The 25,071-nt window shown below is 46.5% G+C and overlaps 1 protein-coding gene across 1 annotated transcript in view; it reads right to left on the bottom strand.

The window, feature by feature from the left end:
* LOC124001502 (lymphoid enhancer-binding factor 1-like) overlaps positions 1-25,071 on the bottom strand; it is a 68,724-nt gene that overhangs the window by 30,001 nt on the left and 13,652 nt on the right. Inside the window, 3 exon segments of the mRNA XM_046308325.1 lie at positions 4,740-4,790; positions 4,793-4,816; positions 4,819-4,870. Coding sequence (XP_046164281.1) covers positions 4,740-4,790; positions 4,793-4,816; positions 4,819-4,870 — 127 coding nt within the window.

Below are 25,071 nucleotides of genomic sequence, written 5' to 3'. Positions count from 1 at the left end.
GACAAGGACATCTGTGCCATGCAGCGTTGGAATTCAGTATATGAACTGTACGTGTGTGTGCCAAGTGTGTATTATTACAATAGATACAGAAAGGTTCACATTTGCCCCATGTGGCCCTCCAGTCCCTCTAGTCCCCCCATGTAGCCCTCTTGTCCCTCTAGTCCCCCCTATGTAGCCCTCTTGTCCCTTTAGTCCCCCCTATGTAGCCCTCTTGTCCCTCTAGTCCCCCCATGTAGCCCTCTTGTCCCTCTAGTCCCCCCTATGTAGCCCTCTTGTCCCTCTAGTCCCCCCCATGTAGCCCTCTTGTCCCTCTAGTCCCCCCATGTAGCCCTCCAGTCCCTCTAGTCCCCCTATGTAGCCCTCTTGTCCCTCTAGTCCCCCTATGTAGCCCTCTTGTCCCTCTAGTCCCCCTATGTAGCCCTCTTGTCCCTCTAGTCCCCCCATGTAGCCCTCTTGTCCCTCTAGTCCCCCTATGTAGCCTTCTTGTCCCTCTAGTCCCCCCATGTAGCCCTCTTGTCCCTCTAGTCCCCCTATGTAGCCCTCTAGTCCCCCTATGTAGCCTTCTAGTCCCTCTAGTCCCCCTATGTAGCCCTCTTGTCCCTCTAGTCCCCCTATGTAGCCCTCTTGTCTCTCTAGTCCCCCTATGTAGTCCTCTTGTCCCTCTAGTCCCCTCTATGTGTAGCCCTCTTGTCCCTCTAGTCCACCCTATGTAGCCCTCTTGTCCCTCTAGTCCCCCTATGTAGCCTTCTAGTCCCCCTATGTAGCCCTCTTGTCCCTCTAGTCCCCCTATGTAGCCCTCTTGTCCCTCTAGTCCCCCCCATGTAGCCTTCTAGTCCCTCTAGTCCCACCCATGTAGCCCTCTTGTCCCTCTAGTCCCCTCTCTGTAGCCCTCTTGTCCCTCTAGTCCCCCCCCATGTAGCCTTCTAGTCCCTCCAGTCAGTGTTCATTAAGGCCCGTCCCTCTCTGTGCTTCCTGTAATGCTCCCTACAGAGAGCATTCACTGGGGCCCTGCCCTGTCACTCGATCCTCAACACAGCTAAGCTCTCCCTCTCTTCATCAACGCTAGGCCTCTTGGGCTTCAAGGTCAAGGGCTCTTAGCCTCCCTCAGCTTGTTGTAGAGGCTAGCGAGAAGTTAAACTGGGATGGAAGGTGGGAGAGAGGGAGGAGGGGGAGGGTGAAGGAAATTAAAGTAAATGGATCTGTCAGACTGGGAGCTATGGTCAAGGGAGTGCTGTGTAGGCCCGTGTAGAAGGCCCTACAGTGACACACACACACACACACACACACACACACACACACACACACACACACACACACACACACACACACACACACACACACACACACACACACACACACACACACACACACACACACACACACACACACACACACACACACACACACACACACACACACACACACACATAGAAGAGGAAGAAGGCAAACGCCTCCAGATTAACACCATCTCCTAATCCCAGATGGATCCATGCTCCCCCCCCCTTCTCTCCACCCCCCCTCTTTCTTCTCAGGCTGCAGTCTGTAGGGGTCTAACTCCCTCTGAGCGGCAGAGAGAGGAGGTTTATCTCCAAAGCCACTGTAGCAACGCTGGATTCCAGCACCCCCAGCCCACTTATTCACCACCCCAGTCTCAGGGTGCTCTGTAGGACACTAGGGAGGGTGGGAAGGAAGGGGAGGGAGCGTGAGAGAGAAGAATGGGGGATGTAAGGAAGGGTAAGGAGCAAGGGGCGGAGGGAAAGTGAGAAGGGAGTGAAGGATAGGAAAGTCAGGAGGGAAGGGAGAGAGTGAGGGAGAGATAGAGATGGAGTGAGGGGAGCTCAGTGTTAACACGGTCACTCAAGGCACTAAAAAGGTGCGTAATTACTCGCTCACGTTCTCATCTGAATGATTTTCATAACCTTATCCACGTGTAGACATAACTTGTATTTCAAAATATGATCTCGTATTAAAATATTATATTTTAAGTGTTACATTTTTTCATTGTAAATTACAAGTCTGAAGTCTGTTCAAAGGGCTCCGGAGTTTGACATTCGATCCAACGTTACCGCCCGGCACATATTAGAGCTTATTAGGACCCATAATGAGAACATCCATGATTTCTTAAATAATTAACGAGAAGATCAAAGTCCTGATCCAGCTATGGAGTGCAGCGAGCCGATTGGCTGATGAAAATGAGAGCGAGAGAGCGAGTGAGCAAGAGAACGAGAAGGCAAAAGTGTGATAGAAAGAGAGAGCGAGAGAGATGGATAAAGACTACCCTCTCTGCTTCCTACACATCTTTAGCTCTTCTACAGTATCTAGACCTGGAAATACCAGGGGACTTCATTTACAGCTAATTCATCTAGCACATCTCTTCTACATGGACCAGTCCAGGCTATGGGAGTGTGTGGATCGATTCAGACTCGGATCTCCTCCAGCGGTTTCTTCATATAACTCCATCCTGTGCTGTGTCTTATCATCAACTCTCATACTCAATCCCTGGGGACTACTCAGACCAAAATGTATGAGGACTGTAAACGAGGACCAAATGTTTAATAAAACCAGAGCCCTATGGAAAGCATTACTGTAGAGAAATCCTGACTTTCCTATTCAGTTGTCCTGCTGTGTATAGGTACATAAGATCACTACGATGTCTGGATGGATCTGGTGTATGGCGGCCATATTGGATTATTTACTCAACTGCCCCGTCATCACACATCGCATCCTGTCTGGTCTGCCTCCTGCTTTTAAGTAGGGGGCGGTGCGTGGCAGCCGGAAGGAAGAGGGCAGGGGAGGGGAGCACATATGGAGTGCCGGGGCCAGACCAGTACAAGACCTATGAACCTCTGCCAAAGTCTCACCCTGACTGTGCCTGGGCTTTCCAACTGCCTTTATGCTCTAGCGCCTGTCAGGGGTTTTACTGTGACGTTTTTACCCAGACAGACAGTCTGTCAGGGCTTTTACTGTGACATTTTTACCCAGACAGACAGTCTGTCAGGGGTTTTACTGTGACATTTTTACCCAGACAGACAGTCTGTCAGGGCTTTTACTGTGACGTTTTTACCCAGACAGACAGTCTGTCAGGGGTTTTACTGTGACGTTTTTACCCAGACAGACAGTCTGTCAGGGCTTTTACTGTGACGTTTTTACCCAGACAGACAGGGAAATAGTATTATATAGGGTGACAAATGGAGGGTTAAAAAAGAGAGTAGAGAAAGATGAAGAACGATAGAGAAGAAGGCAAAGTGTTTTCAGCAGTGCAGTGTGGTAAATCCCCGCCTTGCCTGTCTGAGGAGCTCTGCTTCATTCAGGTAGGTGGGAAGATGTGATACGCTGTGTGGAGGAATGTGTTCTAGTTTTCTTTCTCTGAGACAGAACGTCACCCAGCCACCTTGTGTAGGTGGCTGGGTGAACTTATACGTTGCATTTCCCTCTGAGGAATAGCTTTGGCTTCATGCCTCTTTGTGGAGATGGGTAGTGATGAATATGGTGTGATGTGAAAATCTTTACTACACTGAAAAAAAAAAAAAAAAACGTGCAACAATTTCAACAATTTTACTGAGTTACAGTTCATATTAGGAAAATCTGTCAATTGAAATAGATTCTATGGATTTCACATGACTGGGAATACAGAAATGCATTTTTTGGTCACAAACAAGTCAGTACTAGTGTGACCACCATTTGCCTCATGGCTGTGTGAAGTTGCTGGATATTGGCGGGAACTGGAGCATCCCAAACATGTTCAATGGGTGACATATCTGGTGAGTCTGCAGTATTCTATCTTCCAGGGAAGAACAGGGACATTTTCAGCTTCCAGAAATTGTGTACAGATCCTTGCGACATGGGGCCGTGCTTTACCATGCTGAAACATGGCGGCGAATGAGTAGCACGACAATGGGCCTCAGGATCTCGTCACGGTATCTCTGTGCATTCAAAATGCCATCGATAAAATGCTGTATTAATTGTACGTAGCTTATGCCTGTCCCTTCCATAACCCCACCGCCACCATGGGGGACACGTGTTGACGTCAGCAAACAGCTCGCCCACATGACGCCATCTGCCCGGTACAGACCAACCGGGATTCATCAGTGAAGAGCACACTTCTCCAGCGCGCCAGTGGCCTTCACACGGGAGCATTTACCCACTGAAGTCGGTTACGACGCAGAGCTGCATGAGCTTCTATGAGACAGTTTGTGACTATTCTTCATTGTGCAAACCCACAGTTCTATCAGCCATCGGGGTGGCTGGTCTCAGACGATCCCGCAGGTGAAGAAGCTGGATGTGGAGGTCCTGGGGTGCCGTGGTTACATGGGGTCTGCGGTTGTGAGGCTGGTTGGACGTACTGACAAATTCTCTAAAACGATGTTGGCGGTGTCTTATGGTAGAGAAATGGACATTGAATTCTCTGGCAACAGCTCTGGTGGACATTCCTGCAGTCAGCATGCAAATTGCACGCTCCCTCAAAACATGAGACATCTGTGGCATCGTGTTGTGTGACAAAACTGCACATTTTAGAGTGGCCTTTGAATGACCCCAGCACAAGGTGTGTAATGATCATGCAGTTTAATGAACTTCTTGATATGCCACACCTGTCAGGTGGATGGATTTTCTTGGCAAAAGAGAAACGCTCACTAACAGGGATGTAAACAAATTTGTGTACAAAATGTGTCTCCTTTGTGTTACCGTGGTTAATGATGTCCACTGCGTTAGTGAATTGAGGGGAGGGGGGCATTGCCTACCTTGTTTGGGGTTGACGTCCTGGGGGTGGTGTCCGGAGTGGGGTCCGGGGCAAAATGTTCGTCGCTGTACGTGATGAGGGGGTGAGCGGATGAACCGCATGCGATGGCTGCACCACCGGAACCTTATTGGACTGGAATGGAGAGGGAGAGAGAGACACAATGAGAGAGGCAGAACACATTAAACAAGGAATTACATTACCTTTCCTCATTTCAGTTAGCAGCTAGCATTTACAGAGTTTTACCGTTTAAAATCAAGTCCCGGCCCTCTCTCAAATGACAAGGGTACGGCCGTTGGGTGATTTGTGTAGCCCACACACACACACACACACACACACACACACACACACACACACACACACACACACACACACACACACACACACACACACACACACACACACACACACACACACACACACACAGATCTGGTAAGATGAAAGGGGTGGTGCAGTCACAATTTTCCTGTTTTTAATTATATTTTCACACCATGAGGTCGAAATACGACTCTGAAATGGTGAAAATGCTCTTTTAGTGTAACAGATTTTGGAAATGTAAACCCCCCTGGAATTTCAGCCTGTTCGGGTGGCATGGAGTTTCTGGCCAACGGCATGACATCACAATCTGATCTGATTATTCTGACCAATGACCAGTAATCTTTTATTTGCATATGTATCCTCCTACTTTGAAGAGGTAACTGCGGTAGGCTCTAGAGTCTCTAAACGATCTTATCTGACAATCAGGGTTGTGTATATACTGTAAATATACTTAAATGTGTATCAACACACCCATACGATCAGACTGAGCATTTCAATGGCAAAAGGAGGCTCAGGGAAATAAATTATTACAAATATTTTCCTGAGTTATTTTCCTGAAATAAACAGTGATTTATTAAACACGTGATGCTAAAGAATAATATTTAAAAAAGACTGCATGGGGGCTTTAATGGCACAGTAAAAAATAAAACACCTTCCCGCAAGGGAGGTCTCAATGTACTCCCCTTCCAGCCTTTCCCCAACACCTCAAAACTTTGTTTAGCCTTGGTCAGTGAGTACTGCCCCTATTTTCTGCCTAAGGGCAGAGGGGGTTGGAAAGAAGGGGGAGAGTGAAAGAGAAAGCCCCACAGGGTAGCGTTAGAGCAGAGGTCTTAGCAGTGAGATCAAAGGCAGTCATTAGCCGGTGAATAAGAGGAGTTCATTACAGAGCCAGAGCCGGGGGAAGCAGGAGCGAAGGAGGGATGAGCGATGGAGGAGGGGTGATGATAGGGCAAGAGAAAGAGGGAAGGATGACAAGACACGGAAGGAGGACGAGAGAGAGAAAGAACATGTTTCCCGTGCCAAAAAAGCCCCTTGAATTGAAAGATAAGGACAAGAAAGGGAAGGAGAGAGAGAACGAGAGAGAGGACGAGGGAGAGGACGAGGGAGAGGACGAGGGAGAGGACGAGGGAGAGGACGAGAGAGAGGACGAGAGAGAGGACGAGAGAGAGGACGAGGGAGAGGACGAGGGAGAGGACGAGGGAGAGGACGAGAGAGAGGACGAGAGAGAGGACGAGGGAGAGGACGAGAGAGAGGACGAGAGAGAGGACGAGAGAGAGGACGAGGGAGAGAACGAGAGAGAGGACGAGGGAGAGGACGAGAGAGAGGACGAGAGAGAGGACGAGGGAGAGGACGAGAGAGAGGACGAGGGAGAGGACGAGAGAGAGGACGAGAGAGAGGACGAGGGAGAGGACGAGAGAGAGGACGAGAGAGAGGACGAGGGAGAGGACGAGGGAGAGGACGAGAGAGAGGACGAGGGAGAGGACGAGAGAGAGGACGAGGGAGAGGACGAGGGAGAGGACGAGAGAGAGGACGAGAGAGAGGACGAGGGAGAGGACGAGGGAGAGGACGAGGGAGAGGACGAGGGAGAGGACGAGAGAGAGGACGAGAGAGAGGACGAGGGAGAGGACGAGAGAGAGAGGACGAGAGAGAGGACGAGGGAGAGGACGAGCGAGAGGACGAGGGAGAGGACGAGAGAGAGGACGAGGGAGAGGACGAGGGAGAGGACGAGAGAGAGGACGAGAGAGAGGACGACGGAGAGGACGAGGGAGAGGACGAGGGAGAGGACGAGGGAGAGGACGAGGGAGAGGACGAGAGAGAGGACGAGAGAGAGGACGAGGGAGAGGACGAGAGAGAGGACGAGGGAGAGGACGAGAGAGAGGACGAGGGAGAGGACGAGAGAGAGGACGAGGGAGAGGACGAGAGAGAGGACGAGAGAGAGGACGAGAGAGAGGACGAGAGAGAGGACGAGGGAGAGGACGAGAGAGAGGACGAGGGAGAGGACGAGGGAGAGGACGAGAGAGAGGACGAGAGAGAGGACGAGAGAGAGGACGAGAGAGAGGACGAGGGAGAGGACGAGGGAGAGGACGAGAGAGAGGACGAGGGAGAGGACGAGAGAGAGGACGAGAGAGAGGACGAGGGAGAGGACGAGAGAGAGGACGAGGGAGAGGACGAGAGAGAGGACGAGGGAGAGGACGAGAGAGAGGACGAGGGAGAGTACGAGAGAGAGAACGAGAGAGAGGACGAGGGAGAGGACGAGAGAGAGGACGAGGGAGAGGACGAGAGAGAGGACGAGGGAGAGGACGAGAGAGAGTTCTCATAGAGGCGTCTGCAGTAGAACCAAAAGGCAGGGTTAATCACGTCAGCAGTGGTCTGGCCACAGCACCCAATTCCCTACCACCCCCCACCCTTAGGCTGACTCACAGAGGCCTGCACCCCCCACAGAGGCCTGCCCCTCCAACTCAGGCAGCCCCCCAGCCGCTTACACGCTCCAACAGCACTGAACACATGGTACTGCTTAGCCATACTAAATCTACTACTCACAATCAGAGCACCCAGCACTGACCCTGGACCTGATTGACTTGTAGAGACAAAACAGCATTTCTAAAGGATATACGGCTTTGTCTGAAAAAACGATCAATCTATTCCGGTGTGTATGAGAATGATGGGTAAAAGTATAGCATGATATTTCAAAAGGCTATACGCTTGATCTGAAAGGCATCCATCAACCCATCCAACACATTTTGACTACACCCAATATTGCCCAACATATAACAAATGCTATCCCTAAACAAACAAACATATATATATATATATATATATACAGTTAAAGTTGGAAGTTTACATACACTTTGAAGTCATTAAAACTTGTTTTTCAACCACTCCACAAATTTCTTGTTAACAAACTATAGTTTTGGCAAGTCGGTTAGCACATCTACTTTGTGCATGACACAAGTAATTTTTCCAACAATTGTTTACAGACAGATTATTTCACTTATAATTCACTGTATCACAATTTGACCTACATTAAGTTGACTGAAGTTTACATACACTAAGTTGACTTTGCCTTTAAACAGCTTGGAAAATTCCAGACAATTATGTCATGGCTTTAGAAGCTTCTGATTGACAAATTGACATAATTTGAGTCAATTGGAGGTGTACCTGTGGACGTATTTCAAGGCCTACCTTCAAACCCAGTGCCTCTTTGCTTGACATCATGGGAAAATCTAAAGAAATCAGCCAAGACCTCAGAAAAAAATTGTAGACCTCCACAAGTCTAGTTCATCCTTGGGAGAAATTTCCAAATGCCTGAAGGTAGAACGTTCATCTGTAAAACAATAGACACTTTCTGTGTCCTAAAGGTGAACGTACTTTGGTGCAAGACGTGCAAATCAATCCCAGAACAACAGCAAAGGACCTTGTGAAGATGCTGGAGGGAACAGGTACAAAAGTATCTATATCCACAGTAAAAACTAGTTCTATATTGACATAACCTGAAAGGCCGCTCAGCAATGAAGAAGCAACTGCTGCAAAACCGACATAAAAAAGCCAGAATACGGTTTGCAACTGCACATGGGGACAAATATCGTACTTTCTGGAGAAATGGCCTCTGGTCTGGTGAAACAAAAATAGAACTGTTTGCCGAAGAACACCATCCCAACCGTGAAGCACGGGGGTGGCAGCATCATGTTGTGGGGGTGCTTTGCTGCAGGAGGGACTGGTGCACTTCACAAAATAGATGGCTTCATGAGGTTGGAAAATTATGTGGATATATTGAAGCAACATCTCAAGAGATCAGTCAGGAAGTTAAAGCTTGGTTGCAAATGGGTCTTCCAAATGACCCTGAGCATACTCCCAAAGTTGTGGCAAAATGGCTTTTAAGGACAACAAAGTCAAGGTATTGGAGTGGCCATCACAAAACTCTGACCTCAATTCTTTTGAAAATGTGTGGGCAGAACTGAAAAAGCATGTGCGAGCAAGTAGGCCTACAAAACCTGACTCAGTTACACCTGCTCTGCCAGGAGGAATGGGCCGAATTTCACCCCACTTATTGTGGGAAGCTTGGGGAAGGCTATCCATAAAGTTAAACAATTTAATGACAATTCTACCAAATACTAATTGAGTGTGTGTAAACGTCTGGCCCACTGGGAATGTGATGAAAGAAATAAAAGCTGAAATAAATAATTCTCTACACTATTATTCTGACATTTCACATTCTTAAAATAAAGTGGTGATGCTAACTGACCTAAAACAGGGAATTTTCACTAGGATTAAATGTCAGGAATTGTGAAAAAGTTTAAATGTATTTGGCTGAGGGGTATGTAAAACCTACGACTTCAACTGTATATATATATATATATATATATATATATATATATATATAACTAGGTAACTTTCATTGGCTTAATTTGCAGTAACTTGCATTGGCTTAATTTGCAGCGAGGCGATTCGTGCTAAGGTGACATTCTCAGCATGCTAATTTGTGGCAGAGCCACGACTCCCCCTGGAATTTCCTGTGTTGCCGGACCGGACCCCTCACAGACTAGCACCAAACTACCACCTCTCCCCCTACCCACTCTGGGAATGTCCTAACCAGGGGTTTAGCAGTAGGGTGGGTCTCAGATATGCACACCTTACTAAAATGGCCTTCATATGTGTCAGATTCCGAAGCCTGGTTAAGCATCAAGACCCCCAGGTCTCCAGCCCTCTCTCTTTTGCTCTCTCTCACACACACACACACACACACACACACACACACACACACACACACACACACACACACACACACACACACACACACACACACACACACACACACACACACACACACACACACACACACACACACACACACACACACACACAAACATATCAAGTACGTTTGGCTTGACCATCTCTTACGTAATGTTGGATCCTGCCTCAAAATAGTCCAACATTTTCAGAACTAATTTGCATAGTAATGAAAAACACCCCAAAAAGGGGTTCTGATGAAAAATAGAGTGAGTATCAACTACAGAAAATGCTCAATCCAACTTCAAACTAAATTAGCTCACTCATAGCAACTAATTAGTCCCTAAACCCTGTCTCTAAAGTCCTGACGTCTCAAGCCCAGGAGAACCCAGGTCAGCCAGGGTCATAGGTCAGGGGATAATCTGTGTGTTGGAATAGCTTTAATGGCACTTTATCCCACCAGGATGAGGACCGAAGAGGACTCCCAAATAGAGGGCCTGAATTGGGCCTGGAGCAGCCAGAGACATGCCTGTACTAGCTGGGGCTAAAATTATACCATCCTCACCCCTCTTCTCTTAATTGTTACGCCTTTCAGCTCACATTTGCTTCCCTGCGGGAACGAGATAAGAACCTGGATGGAGGATTTTCATTTAAGCTCTCCAGTCTTCGGGTTCTCTTTCCGACAGACGGAGAGAGAGTGAGGATGGAGAGAGAGTGAGAGAGAGAGAGAAGGAGAGAGAAAGAGAGAGGATCCTAAACCATATAAATGAGACAATTTAACAAGCATGCAGTCATTGATGCAGGTACACACACAACCCCATGCACACACTTCCCCCTATATCTCCAGCTCCATCCCATGGCAGAAAAACCAACACGGCCCGCTTGCTGACGGACTCTCTGGCACCTGAGAAAGCCGAGGAGCTTTTGAAATGCCCTTGCCTCCACCATATTGGAGAAGACCTCTTTTGTGCTCTCCCAGTTGCAGCTGTCACAGCCCATTTCTCTCAACTTCTTAATAAACTGTGTCTCCATTGTGTGCTGTCCTTAAGGCTAAATCCACCAGGGGAAACCTGGGGGCTTCTGTGACCGACACAGCTTTTACTGAATCTAGGAGGCACATACACTGTATGCATCCTCTACCTAAACCATAGCTCTACTACCAGCCAGTACCATCCTCTGACTAAACCGTAGCACCACTATTAGCCACTAGCCAGCACCATCCTCTACCTAAACCATAGCACCACTATTAGCCACTAGCCAGCACCATCCTCTACCTAAACCATAGCCCACTACTAGCCAGCACTATCCTCTACCTAAACCATAGCCCACTACTAGCCAGCACCATCCTCTAACTAAACCATAGCACCACTACTAGCCACTAGCCAGCACCATCCTCTAACTAAACCATAGCCCACTACTAGCCAGCACCATCCTCTACCTAAACCATAGCTTCACTACTAGCCACTAACCAGCACCATCCTCTACCTAAACCATAGCTTCACTACTAGCCACTAGCCAGCACCATCCTCTACCTAAACCATAGCCCACTACTAGCCACTAGCCAGCACCATCCTCTACCTAAACCATAGCTTCACTACTAGCCACTAGCCAGCACCATCCTCTACCTAAACCATAGCACCACTACTAGCCACTAGCCAGCACCATCCTCTACCTAAACCATAGCTTCACTACTAGCCACTAGCCAGCACCATCCTCTACCTAAACCATAGCTTCACTACTAGCCACTAGCCAGCACCACCCTCTAACTAACCCGTAGCTCCACTACTAGCCACTAGCCAGCACCATCCTCTAACTAAACCATAGCTCCACTACTAGCCACTAGCCAGCACCATCCTCTAACTAACCCATAGCTCCACTACTAGCCACTAGCCAGCACCATCCTCTAACTAACCCATAGCTCCACTACTAGCCACTAGCCAGCACCATCCACCAAGATGTCTGTATACAGATGCCAAAATAAAATGCTAAATTGTCACAATATTAAATGGACACAAAGAGTTTTGGGGGACTTGACTTGCACAAGGAGAAGGAGGAGGTATTTCTGTTCGCCCAGAAAACAAGTCATTGGAGGTGACCGGGTACTACTGAAGGAGCTGCCATTTGAAAACTTTAATAGTTCAGGTGGTTTCTTATGGACTAGCCGCACCTTCCTTCCTTTAAACCACTCCCTGCTTCATGCCAAGTTTACAAAGAAGAAACTTTTTTTAAATACTTTTGTACTACGCAGTTAGAGGAAGTGGTTGCACAGCTCTGACTTGACCACGACCATTGAGGGTCATGCAATGTCGCCGCGATTTGATCTCCCCTTCTTGTCCCCCGGGACGATGGCTCAAACTGTGGCGGCAGCGGTCTTTTTTACGACAGGGAAGAAATAGGCTTAGGTTCTCTTTTCTATTCATATTTCACACAGAGACAGACAGAGGGCACGGATTTGGAAATAAATGTTCCATTTGAGAATTTTATAACCGGGCTTGGCCGGCCCTTTTCAAGCGGCCTCAGATGTGGTTTGAAAAGAAATTCATTGCGCGGAACTGGAGCTGGCAGAGAGCCACGGTGTTTGAGAGGAGAAACCCTAGCGCCAACTCTTTGCTTTGTAACAGAACAGGGAGGCTCAATGCCTTGGCGTGCTGCTCTCTCTCTGTGTGTGTGTGTGTGTGTGTGTGTGTGTGTGTGTGTGTGTGTGTGTGTGTGTGTGTGTGTGTGTGTGTGTGTGTGTGTGTGTGTGTGTGTGTGTGTGTGTGTGTGTGTGTGTGTGTGTGTGTGTGTGTGTGTGTGTGTGTGTGTGTGTGTGTGTGTCAAAAATGGGGGGTATTGCTTGGGTAAATGCAACTGGTGTCTTGTGTGAGGAAGGTTGGATGGAGGTTAGATGGATGGGTGGTCAGATACAACCCAGTTCATTTCCTGGGTGACTCCACTGTTGTTAGATTTAAGGTTGTATTCCACACAGAGTCAGGATCTAGTATGGGTACCATTGTGAGGGAGCGTAGTCATTCTGCTGGTACAGATCAGTGTGTTTGTGCACGCAAGTGTGTGTGTGTGTGTGTGTGTGTGTGTGTGTGTGTGTGTGTGTGTGTGTGTGTGTGTGTGTGTGTGTGTGTGTGTGTGTGTGTGTGTGTGTGTGTGTGTGTGTGTGTGTGTGTGTGTGTGTGTGTGTGTGTGTGTGCGCGTGCGCGTGCGTGTGCGTGTGCGTGTGTGTACCTGCATGGATATTCAGAAGTCCCATCTAAATTTGATCAGTTTCTCATACAGGAAAATAATCCTGCAGCAACAGGAAATGTGAATTATTATGTGGATTATAATTAAATGGTCATTTTTGTAGGGATTGATACATTTTCAGTATGTATGCAGTGGTCACTAGGCAACACAGCCACAAAGTCCTAGAATCTGATTTGAAATCTAACCTTAAGCACACTGCTAACCCTAATGCCTAACACTGATATCGCCACCCCTTCCCTTGCATCGTGTACAGCGCTAGTTGACAGTTGGCTAACATTGTCGTACAGTCTCAGATGGGAAGGGATTCTCCACCCCCCCACCACCTCTCCTTCCCCCACTGCCTGCTTGGCATCCCCCCTTCCCCCCACCACTTGCCTTTTGTGCTCCACTCAATTATCCATCGTCTGCCGAGTGAGGGGGGAAGGAAAACTAAAAAAAGGGGAAGTTTATAATAATCGCTGCCCACTTCTGTAATTTATATGCAATGAGGACTCAGCGTGCCCGTAGCTACAATCAAGTGTGTGTCGGAACCACGTGGGATGTTTCCACAAACCATGGAGGACGGAGAGACTAAAGTAGCAGATTCCCATGATTCCCCATGCTGCTAAATCCGCTGACTGAAAAGCCCTTCCTCAGCTCCTTGCTGTTCTGTTATGCAGCCAGGGCCCTTAACAGCCACACCTGAAAATACACACTGTTACAGATTGAGTCCGGTCACGTACTCTGGAAGGGAGGGAGGGAGGCAGGGAGGCAGGTAGGGAGGGAGGCAGGGAGGCAGGGGAGAGAGAGAGAGAGAGCATAGACAGAGAGAGAGAGAGAGAGAGAGAGAGAGAGAGAGAGAGAGAGAGAGAGAGAGAGAGAGAGAGAGAGAGAGAGAGAGAGACAGAGACAGAGACAGAGACAGAGACAGACAGACAGAGAGAGAGAGAGAGAGAGAGAGAGAGAGAGAGAGAGAGAGAGAGAGAGAGAGAGAGAGAGAGAGAGAGAGAGAGAGAGAGAGAGAGAGAGAGAGAGAGACAGAGAGAGAGACAGAGGCAGAGAGAGAGAGAGAGAGAGAGAGAGAGAGAGAGAGAGAGGTAAATATATGTGACCTGTTGCCACAAGGACAAACTCCATTGTAAATACACACACAGAAAGAGACAGACATACATACATACATACAGACAGACAGACAGACAGACAGACAGACAGACAGACAGACAGACAGACAGACAGACAGACAGACAGACAGACAGACAGACAGACAGACAGACAGACAGACAGACAGACAGACAGACAGACAGACAGACAGACAGACAGACAGACAGACAGACAGACAGACAGACAGACAGACAGACAGACAGACAGACAGACAGACAGACAGACAGACAGACAGACAGACAGACAGACAGACAGACAGACAGACAGACAGACAGATCAAAGGTATAACCACAGGCAACAGAATGTGTTGGCACAGAAGATACCGGAAGTATCCTGTTTTTCAGGAGGAAAGCAGAGAAGAGGTGAAGCCTGAAAACCAAATGCTTCCGGGTTTAGTCTGAGCGCTCAGGCCTTTCTTTTACACCTGCTACGTTAGGTTCATGTTCTGGTTAGCTTGACGATTACTCTTCTTGGCCGGTTCACACACATATTCCCGCTGCGTTATCCTGATGTCTGTATCGCTGCACACCTGCTTGACCACACGTGACCTTTTGGTCTGTGTTTCAGGAAGGACTGTTTGATGACATACACACAATCTGTCTATGAGTCAGTCAGCACATACTAACTAGCATGTTAGAGGACAATCAATGTAAATACATACAGTACAGAGGAAAATCACAGTGTACACACAGTACAGAGGAAAATCACAGTGTACACATACAGTATAGAGGAAAATCACAGTGTACACATACAGTATAGAGGAAAATCACAGTGTACACATACAGTACAGAGGAAAATCACAGTGTACACATACAGTATAGAGGAAAATCACAGTGTACACATACAGTATAGAGGAAAATCACAGTGTACACACAGTACAGAGGAAAATCACAGTGTAACACAGTATAGAGGAAAATCACAGTGTACACATACAGTATAGAGGAAAATCACAGTGTACACATACAGTACAGAGGAAAATCACAGTGTACACACAGTATAGAGGAAAATCACAGTGTACACACAGTACAGAGGAAAATCAGTGTACACATACAGTATAGAGGAAAATCACAGTGTACACACAGTACAGAGGAAAATCACAGTGTACACACAGTATAGAGGAAAATCACAGTGTACACACAGTACAGAGGAAAATCAGTGTACACATACAGTATAGAGGAAAATCACAGTGTACATACAGTATAGAGGAAAATCACAGTGTACACATACAGTATAGAGGAAAATCACAGTGTACACATACAGTATAGAGGAAAATCACAGTGTACACACAGTACAGAGGAAAATCACAGTGTACACATACAGTATAGAGGAAAATCACAGTGTACACATACAGTATAGAGGAAAATCACAGTGTACATACAGTACAGAGGAAAATCACAGTGTACACATACAGTATAGAGGAAAATCACAGTGTACACACACAGTATAGAGGAAAATCACAGTGTACACACACACAGTACAGAGGAAAATCACAGTGTACCCATACAGTATAGAGGAAAATCACAGTGTACACACACAGTACAGAGGAAAATCACAGTGTACACATACAGTATCAGACACACAGGAAAAATCACAGTGTACACATACAGTATAGAGGAAAATCACAGTGTACACACAGTACAGAGGAAAATCACAGTGTACACACAGTACAGAGGAAAATCACAGTGTACACATACAGTATAGAGGAAAATCACAGTGTACACACAGTACAGAGGAAAATCACAGTGTACACATACAGTATAGAGGAAAATCACAGTGTACACACAGTACAGAGGAAAATCACAGTGTACACACAGTACAGAGGAAAATCACAGTGTACACACAATACAGAGGAAAATCACAGTGTACACATACAGTATAGAGGAAAATCACAGTGTACACACAGTACAGAGGAAAATCACAGTGTACACATACAGTATAGAGGAAAATCACAGTGTACACATACAGTATAGAGGAAAATCACAGTGTACACACAGTACAGAGGAAAATCACAGTGTACACATACAGTATAGAGGAAAATCACAGTATACACATACAGTATAGAGGAAAATCACAGTGTACACATACAGTACAGAGGAAAATCACAGTGTACACACAGTACAGAGGAAAATCACAGTGTACACACAGTACAGAGGAAAATCACAGTGTACACATACAGTATAGAGGAAAATCACAGTGTACACACAGTACAGAGGAAAATCACAGTGTACACATACAGTATAGAGGAAAATCACAGTGTACACACACAGTACAGAGGACAATCACAGTGTACACACAGTACAGAGGAAAATCACAGTGTACACACAGTTACAGAGGAAAATCACAGTCTACACATACAGTATAGAGGAAAATCACAGTGTACACATACAGTACAGAGGAAAATCACAGTGTACACATACAGTATAGAGGAAAATCACAGTGTACACATACAGTACAGAGGAAAATCACAGTGTACACATACAGTACAGAGGAAAATCACAGTGTACACATACAGTATAGAGGAAAATCACAGTGTACACATACAGTACAGAGGAAAATCACAGTGTACACATACAGTATAGAGGAAAATCACAGTGTACACATACAGTACATTAATGTAGACTAGATCGTCATGACACTTCAGCCTCTACTGAAATGATATCAGTCTTTCTCAGCTGAGAGAGAATTCATCTGAAAGTAAAGAATGGGGAGACCAACCAAGACGAGAGCAAAACCAGCCCAGATCCTGCCTCTCCTAGCTTGTTTAAACACTTCTCAGACACAGTGCCACTGATGACTCCATACAGGGCTACTGTAAAAAGCTGTGAACACAAAGGCATTAGATAGAGAGAACTGTGGGCGTGGGGCAAACTAAAGCCCTATGGAGACATACATAGTCTGGCCAGGTGTTCCCTCTCAGTTGCTCTGTGTGTGTGGAATGCCTGACCTTTGCACAACAAAGTTGAGCAAACACACCCCCTCCAAAAACGTCCCCCTCCCAGTGTCTCTCCATTTATAGGCCACAGAAAGAAAGGGACCGCCACTCTCCTCTCTCCATTACCTCTCCACCAAAACACACTACCAACCCGGGTGAAGTTTAAATAAATAACCAATTACTATTCCCAGAGTGGTTTGAACCCCCAGGAAGTCAGTCAGCCAGCCCAGCTCTCGGTGAAGTGTTAAAAATTGAACGTTTTATTGGCAGGATGGCCTTTTGGCCAGGGGGCTTAATGTAACGAAACCCAATTAATAAGAGAAGAAAGCCAGGCCGCCAGCGAGGGATGGAGGGGGGAGAGGGAGGGAAAGGGGGAGCGCCACGCGCCCAGGGTAATGAGAGGAACGAGGGGAGCGGAGGAGTGAACGAACGAGGGGATAGAGAGGAGTGGAGGAGGAAATGAAAGCCTGCCCCGGAGAGAAATGTACATCTATGAACTGGAACCCCCCCCCCCCCCATTCCCCTCACCCCTGTCCTCAATCTCATAGCGTCAGTGACAGTCCCATAGTTCAGCCTAGTCTTGCATCTAAAGCCAGCTCGTTGCTGCCTGAACTAGTTATTCCAAAACCTTACATTAAAAAACATTTTTCAATGCGACAGTGATCTGTACTGAATTACAGTGGGAATCTAACACGCGAATAAGCAGTCACTTATCATAAGTCCTCCCTTAAACAACAAACGCCACCGTGAGAACATACAAACTCCGTACATTAATGCACAGCGAGACACCACACGACGGGCATATAGCGAAACGCTATACACACATACAGCCCGCAAAACAAACACTAATGTACACACACACACAGTCTAGATTAGACTCCCATGTGTACACACCCAGCCACCCCCCTCCCCCATACCCACAGTCATCCTGCTCTGCCTGCATATGCAAACAAAGGGCCCCGTTTACAGCTAAGTGTCATTTCTCCATATCACCAAACAGAAGCTCTGAATAGGACACAGATGAATTAGGAGGTATTACCCAACATCCTTGAGTTTTCAGATTGAGGATTCAACAGAGGCTGAATGGGGGGTTTCATAACCCAAACTCGTTGACCCTCCGGCTTCAAGTGTATTGCCCCAAGCGAAGCAATCACACTGGCTCGCACTCACCTCTTATGAAGAGGTAAAAAAGTCCGCTCTGATGAAAAGACCCAGGTTTCATTTTCTCAAAGTGTAGAAACTCCGTTCTTTCCTTGTGTAATTAGAAGCACTGCGTTCTAAAAACAAAGTCGCTGAACTCTCTATGGGGAAACACTTAAAGGACTATAGAGATGATAATCCCCGTCAAATGGGTTAAAGATGCTTTACAGCTATTTTTTTTAAACATTTCCTGTTGTAAAACAATACCCAAGTATACATACAGTAATGTACATATAGTTGAAGTTGGAAGTTTACATACCTTAGCCAAATACATTTTAACTCTGTTTTTCACAATTTCTGACATTTAAATAATGTAAATATGCCCTGTTTAAGGTCAGTTAGGATCACCACTTTATATTAAGAATGTGAAATGTCAGAATAATAGTAGAGAGAATGATTTATTTCATATTTTATTTCTTTCATCACATTTCCAGTTTGTCTGAAGTTTACATACACTCAATTAGTATTTGGTTGCATTGCCTTTAAATTGTTTAACATGGGACAAACGTTTCAGGTATCCTTCCACAAGCTTCCCACAATAAGTTGGGTGAATTTTAGCCCATTCCTCCTGACAGAGCTGGTGTAACTGAGTCAGGTTTGTAGGCCTCCTTGCTCACATATGCTTTTTCAATTCTGCCCACAAATTTTCAGTAAGATTGAGGTCATGCTTGGGGTCATTGTCCATTTGGAAGACCCATTTGCGACCAAGCTTTAACTGTCTTGAGATGTTGCTTCAATATATCCACATAATTTCCCAACCTCATGATGCCATCTATTCTTTGAAGTGCACCAGTCCCTCCTGCAGCAATGCACCCCCACAACATGATGCTGCCACCCCCATGCTTTAACATTGGGATGGTGTTCTTCGGCTTGCAGGCCTCCCCTTTTCCCTCCAAACATAACGATGGTCAATATGGCCAAACAGTTCTATTTTCGTTTCATCAGACCAGAGGACATTTCTCCATAAAGTACGATCTTTGTCCCCATGTGCAGTTGCAAACCGCAGTCTGGCTTTTTTTACAGCGGTTTTGGAGCAGTGGCTTCTTCCTTGCTGAGCGGCATTTCAGGTTATGTCGATATAGAACTAGTTTTACTGTGGATATAGATACTTTTGTACTGGTTTCCTCCAGCATCGACACAAGGTCCTTTGCTGTTGTTCTGGGATTGATTTGCACTTTTCGCACAAAAGTATGTTCATCTTTAGGAGACAGAACGCGTCTCCTTCCTGAGCGGTATGACGGCTGCGTGATCCAATGGTGTTTAAACGTCCGTACTATTTGTACAGATGGACATGGTACCTTCAGGCGTTTGGAAATTGCTCCCAAGGATGAACCAGACATGTGGAGGTCTACAATTTCTTTCTGAGGTCTTAGCTGATTTCTTTGATTTTCCCATAATGTCAAGCAAAGAGGCACTGAGTTTGAAGGTAGGCCTTGAAATACATCCACAGGTACACCTCCAATTGACTCAAATGATGTCACTGCTGGGCCAATGTTTTGAAGCCTTTTAGTGCCTTGCCTGGTAGTTGTGTGAAGGTTGTCGGAGCGTTGTGTGAAGGTTCACAGAGCGTTATGTGGGGGTTGGACTGGGTGTGTTTTGGCAGAGTCCGGGGCACCCTGCAGGATGTTCACCTTGCGGCGGGGCGCAGGCCTCATTATCACAGCAGGACCTGGTCACATCAAAGAGCTGAGGAAAGGGCAAACATTCCACTGAAGTGCCACTGTCAGCAGGCCTGGCTTCACCCTACCAGCTTGACCAGACCAGCAAGTGTGCTCACACACACACACACATTTTTTTAGTTACCTATATAACGTAATCGCCACTTATCATGTACGAGCCCAGGCAAACACAGTGGAAAACCCCCACAATGAATGAGTCACACAACAGACTGCAGCTCTTCTTCCTGGCAGAGTTTATTGGAGAGGGAGAACACACAAACTCTCCCACACACCCACTTCACCTAAAATGTCAAGCAAAATTGTGATTGACCATCTAGGGATCCCCACAACACATTTTTTATAGAGTAAAATCTAAAATCGAGTGTACATTTTTTCATGTAGTTGGCTACAATATCAGCTAAGATGACAGAAATACTGGTTTCTAATGAGTTTCTAATGAGGTGATGGAGAGAAATGGAACTCTAGAGACCTCTGGTCTGAATCGGGTAACCGGTGAAGCTGACAACAAGTAGAAGTTGTGCACCTGAATCTGGCACCGCTCTTTAATTTTCTTATTGAATCAAACGGCAAGTCTTTTTTTTCTCCCTGCCGATCCATTTTTAGCTACTACCCCACTGCTGCATGAACACACTGCATGGTATATCACTAGAAACCTTTTGGACTGCCGAGTTGCTACATTCATGCCAAGTTATCGCCACATTCACAACAACGAACGGTAAGTGAGCCAGAACCCTTAGAAGGGCACACAAATGAAAACGCAGCGCAAGCTAATGTTTAGCACTTGCTAAAACCCAAGCCTGAGTCTTCACAACACAATAACAGAAGGGGAAATGGAGAGAAAAGAGAGAAAACACCACAGAATGATTGGGAGAAAAAGTGCTGAGAAAGTCAGCCTCATGCGCCACGTTTTAGAAAGCAATGAACAAGAGAGGATTTGCCTGCTACACCTAGATAGTGCACCCCCCCCTGCTCTCAGCCAGGTATTCTGGGCATGAATGGCTGTCAGTTTGGATTTGGGAGCTCAGCGTTGAGGGGGGAGAATGGAGTCTGGCTGGAGTGGTGGGGGTCTTTGTGCCTGGCTCTACCTGTGGAGGAGAGAGCTGGAAGCAGCAGTCAGCTGGCAGACCCCTCTCAGAGCGCTAGCGAGCTCCATGCTAACTAGTAACTAACATGTGATATTGAGAGCTGTAGGCAGGTAGCAGACCCCTCTCAGAGCGCTAGCTAGCTCCATGCTAACTAGTAACTAACATGTGATATTGAGAGCTGTAGGCAGGTAGCAGACCCCTCTCAGAGCGCTAGCTAGCACCATGCTAACTAGTAACTAACATGTGATATTGAGACCTGTAGGCAGGTAGCAGACCCCTCTCAGAGCGCTAGCTAGCTCCATGCTAACTAGTAACTAACGTGATATTGAGAGCTGTAGGCAGGTAGCAGACCGCACTCAAAGCGCTAGCGTCATAATAACTCATACAGTAACACTAGCCTAACATCTGTTAGTATAGTGATTCCCACTGTAGTATAGTGGTTCCCACTGAAGAATAATGAGACCATAGGCCTGGCCTACTGGTAAAATGAGGGGGTACTTCAGGGGTACTCTGGGAAGAGCAGAATTCAGTTGGTGGTACAATAACAGGTTTGGAACCACTGACTCAGTAGTCCTCTTTGACAGCGCTAACCAGTAAACACTAGCCATTGAGGGAAAGGGTAGGTTGCTTAGCCATAGGATCATGGAAAAGGTGAGAGCCAGTGGGGGACAGATGGCGACAGGCTGGCGGGGAGTGAATGTTTACGAGGATGGTTTGAAACGGCACGAGTTGAGGAGAGGAGCGTGTATCAGGGGTGAGTGATTTGAATGGGTGCCGCTTGAGCTGGGGAGTGTACTGACCTAGTTTCACTCGTGCGCACACACACACACACACACACAACCTTGGGGAAGTAAACACTCTGGCACAATGGCAGGTATCTAAATTCAATGACAACAGAGCAACACAGTGAGCTAACTCTGCGTCTGCTGATATATATTTATATTACTAATCTAAAAAGGCAGTGAAACATGTCCATACATATACTAATGTAGAAAAATGTGTTGTATGCACACCTATCGTATAGTAATGAATATTACATTAAAAATAATTTTGCTGACCAGCATTTTGCTCCCGTTTTAACCATAGCAACTTAGAGGATCCATTCTTCCCCAGAGCCATGACGCCTGTGTTCTAGCGATCTTACATGTGAACTTCTGACCCCATAGTCACATGATCAATGGCCTTTTCACCTCAGCGCACCTCTGCTTTTTGGAGACCAACGCCTCCTAGCCGTCTACTCCCACTGGCTAGGCAGCTAATAGCCAGGTAATAGACTTCAGCAGGCTATAGGATTACCTATAGTGAGTAATTAATTTCAGCTTGTACAGTCGTCAAATATGAAGGGGAAACCTACAAAGTCAGTCAACATTTTTTTTTGCAAATGCATGTTTTGATAAAAATGTGGGTGTTTCTACATAAGAGGCTTTAAACTACTATATATCTTACTCTCTAGCCCTGTATCAAGATATAGTGTTGTAAGCCCAGTCATCACAAGACGTTACTATAAACCAAAGCATTCATCATTGTGGATCTGGTTACAACCCATTCTTGTCTTTTATAAAGTAAAGGACAGAAGTACAATAGGTCTGACTAGCAGCCCAGCTGTTGTTTAGGTGCAACTCCTCATTTTTAAAGGATTAACCGGTGAGACACTAAACACCTGCTTTTCAGCCTGGAATTAGTCATTAAAACCCCACATTTTCAGCTTCTCACACACACACACACACACACACACACACACACACACACACACACACATGATGGCACCATCACGCGCACGCACGCGCACCATGCTGGTCATTTATGCATTTGAACATCTTGGTCACTGTTACACACACACACACACACACACACACACATTGTTTGCTGTTTGGGGTTTTACACAGCGCAGCTGCGAAGGGCTATATAAATAAATTTGATTTGATTTGATTTGATTTTCACCTCAGCACACACACACACACGGCCAGTCTCAGCAGGCTCAGATCTGAATGAAAACAAAGCTATTCTAAAAAATGGCGTAATCCCCTCGTATCAAGAACAAATGGCTATTCTCCACTCATGTAAAGGACAGAAGTGACTAGGCCCAGCGTCCTCATTTTTAATTACTCCCTATCCTCTTTATAGGGTATTACCTTTTCAACAAGGCCCCTGAGGCTCTGGTCAAAATTTGTGCACTATATTGGGAATAGGTTGCCATTTGCAATGCGCACGAGGGAGCACTTCAGCCAGCCTTTCCAGGATCAACCCAATCACAAGAAAAGCTCCGCCCCTTTTGGTTACTTTTGTGAGACGCTTTTGTAGAGAGGTAAGGCAAACCAAAACAATGACCGTGTTAAAACATGGTCCCTAACAACGGTCGAACCTTTCTCTCAACCACCCCTTAAGAAATGGTAATCGTCTTACATTGTCGTGATATATTCAAATCCTGATTGTAAAGAAAGAAACTGCATGGGCCCAAGCCCAACACATGTAGCCTCGAGAGCACCATTCATTCAGCTGACATTACACTTGAAATAGATGCAGAATGACAACAAAATGAACACAACACAGTTATAATGCAATTCCATTTCTGTGGCTCTTGAAAATAATGGACTTGTACAGTATTTCCTTTGTGTATCAGAGTCTCATTTTAGACTTAGTGGGGGGTAGCTATGTTTCCATCAGTCCAATCGTCACTCTTTACACTACAAGGCCTATCTCGTATGAGCCAATCGTAGTGTCTCTCTTCCAGCATGGCGAGAGATAGCGTGAGATCAACAGAGATCACCGACTCATGAATAGCACCTCAGTATGTAATTGCATTAAACCATTACAATGCTCAAAAGCTTCTGTGGTCTGAATACAGTCAAAACACAGGAACACAAAGAGAACGCAACACTCCGGTGGGCGACTAGCCGAGCATTCGTTCACACCTCTATCCAGATCTCCTGCCATATCAGAGGCATGAATTAACCAAAGCCAGGCTTGGTGCGCCGTGGACTTTTATGAAGTCAAAGAATCTCGGTGAAACGTCTATGAACCTGTCATATCCCATCATTATTATAGCTGTCCATCTCTGTGCAGAGAGAAGACCCTGTCTGTGTACAGGGTTCACATGAAGGGTGGAGTGGGATTGAATAGCAATTGAAGCGTCCCTCTCTCCACCAAGGCGCCCATCTTGATTCCTCTTTTCTTGGTGGCGAATGAGGATAGGGATGAGGGGGGTCAGGGATAGGTGCGTGGCGGGCGGCAGGGGGGGAGGGAGGAGGGATGGTGGTGGGGGGTCACTTGATTTTTTCGTGCCCGGCAGAGGGGGATGAGGAGGAGGGATAGGAGGTGGTGGGGGGGTCATTTTTTCTCATCTCAAAGATAGGTGCGTGGCGGGCGGCAGAGGGGGATGAGGAGGAGGGATAGGAGGTGGTGGGGGGTCACTTGATTTTTTCGTCCCCTTTCATCTCAAAGATAGGTGCGTGGCGGGCGGCAGAGGGGGATGAGGAGGAGGGATAGGAGGTGGTGGGAGGGGGTCACTGGGGTTTTTCACTTTCATCTCAAAGGTCCCCTTTCATCTCAAAGATAGGTGCGATTTGATATTTGGATGCATTGTTTGATGATGGGGAGCTCAAAGCCGAGGGGGACGTCCCTCTGAAGTCTCCCTCTGACGGGAGACATGAAAAGTCTCACCTGGTTCCCTGGTTCGAGCGAAACGGAGGGTCTATGTACTGGGGTGGGTAGATTGGGCAGACAGACGCCACACCAACTGAGACATTTTTTCCACTGTAGCTCCCGTAAATGTTCTCATTTTAGAGCTCAATCCTTGTCTCACATTGTCTATCAATAATTATAAATCAAAACATGTATTTTCCAATATTTTCAATACAGAATAGCAAGACTGTCAACACTTAGTTCCTAGTCTAGACTTAGTTCCTAGTCAATCCACTCCGTTTCATTTAATCACCATTTTAGTTTGTCTTTATAAAACAATCAACGTCATCATATAATCACTGGTACCCTAGAGCTGGGACGACACTCTAGAGCTGG

The sequence above is a fragment of the Oncorhynchus gorbuscha genome, linkage group LG17 (genome assembly GCF_021184085.1).
Source record: "Oncorhynchus gorbuscha isolate QuinsamMale2020 ecotype Even-year linkage group LG17, OgorEven_v1.0, whole genome shotgun sequence".
NCBI classification, from domain to species: domain Eukaryota; kingdom Metazoa; phylum Chordata; class Actinopteri; order Salmoniformes; family Salmonidae; genus Oncorhynchus; species Oncorhynchus gorbuscha.
The sequence above is the reverse complement of the archived record's forward strand: the minus strand, read 5'-3'. Positions and strand labels throughout refer to the sequence as shown.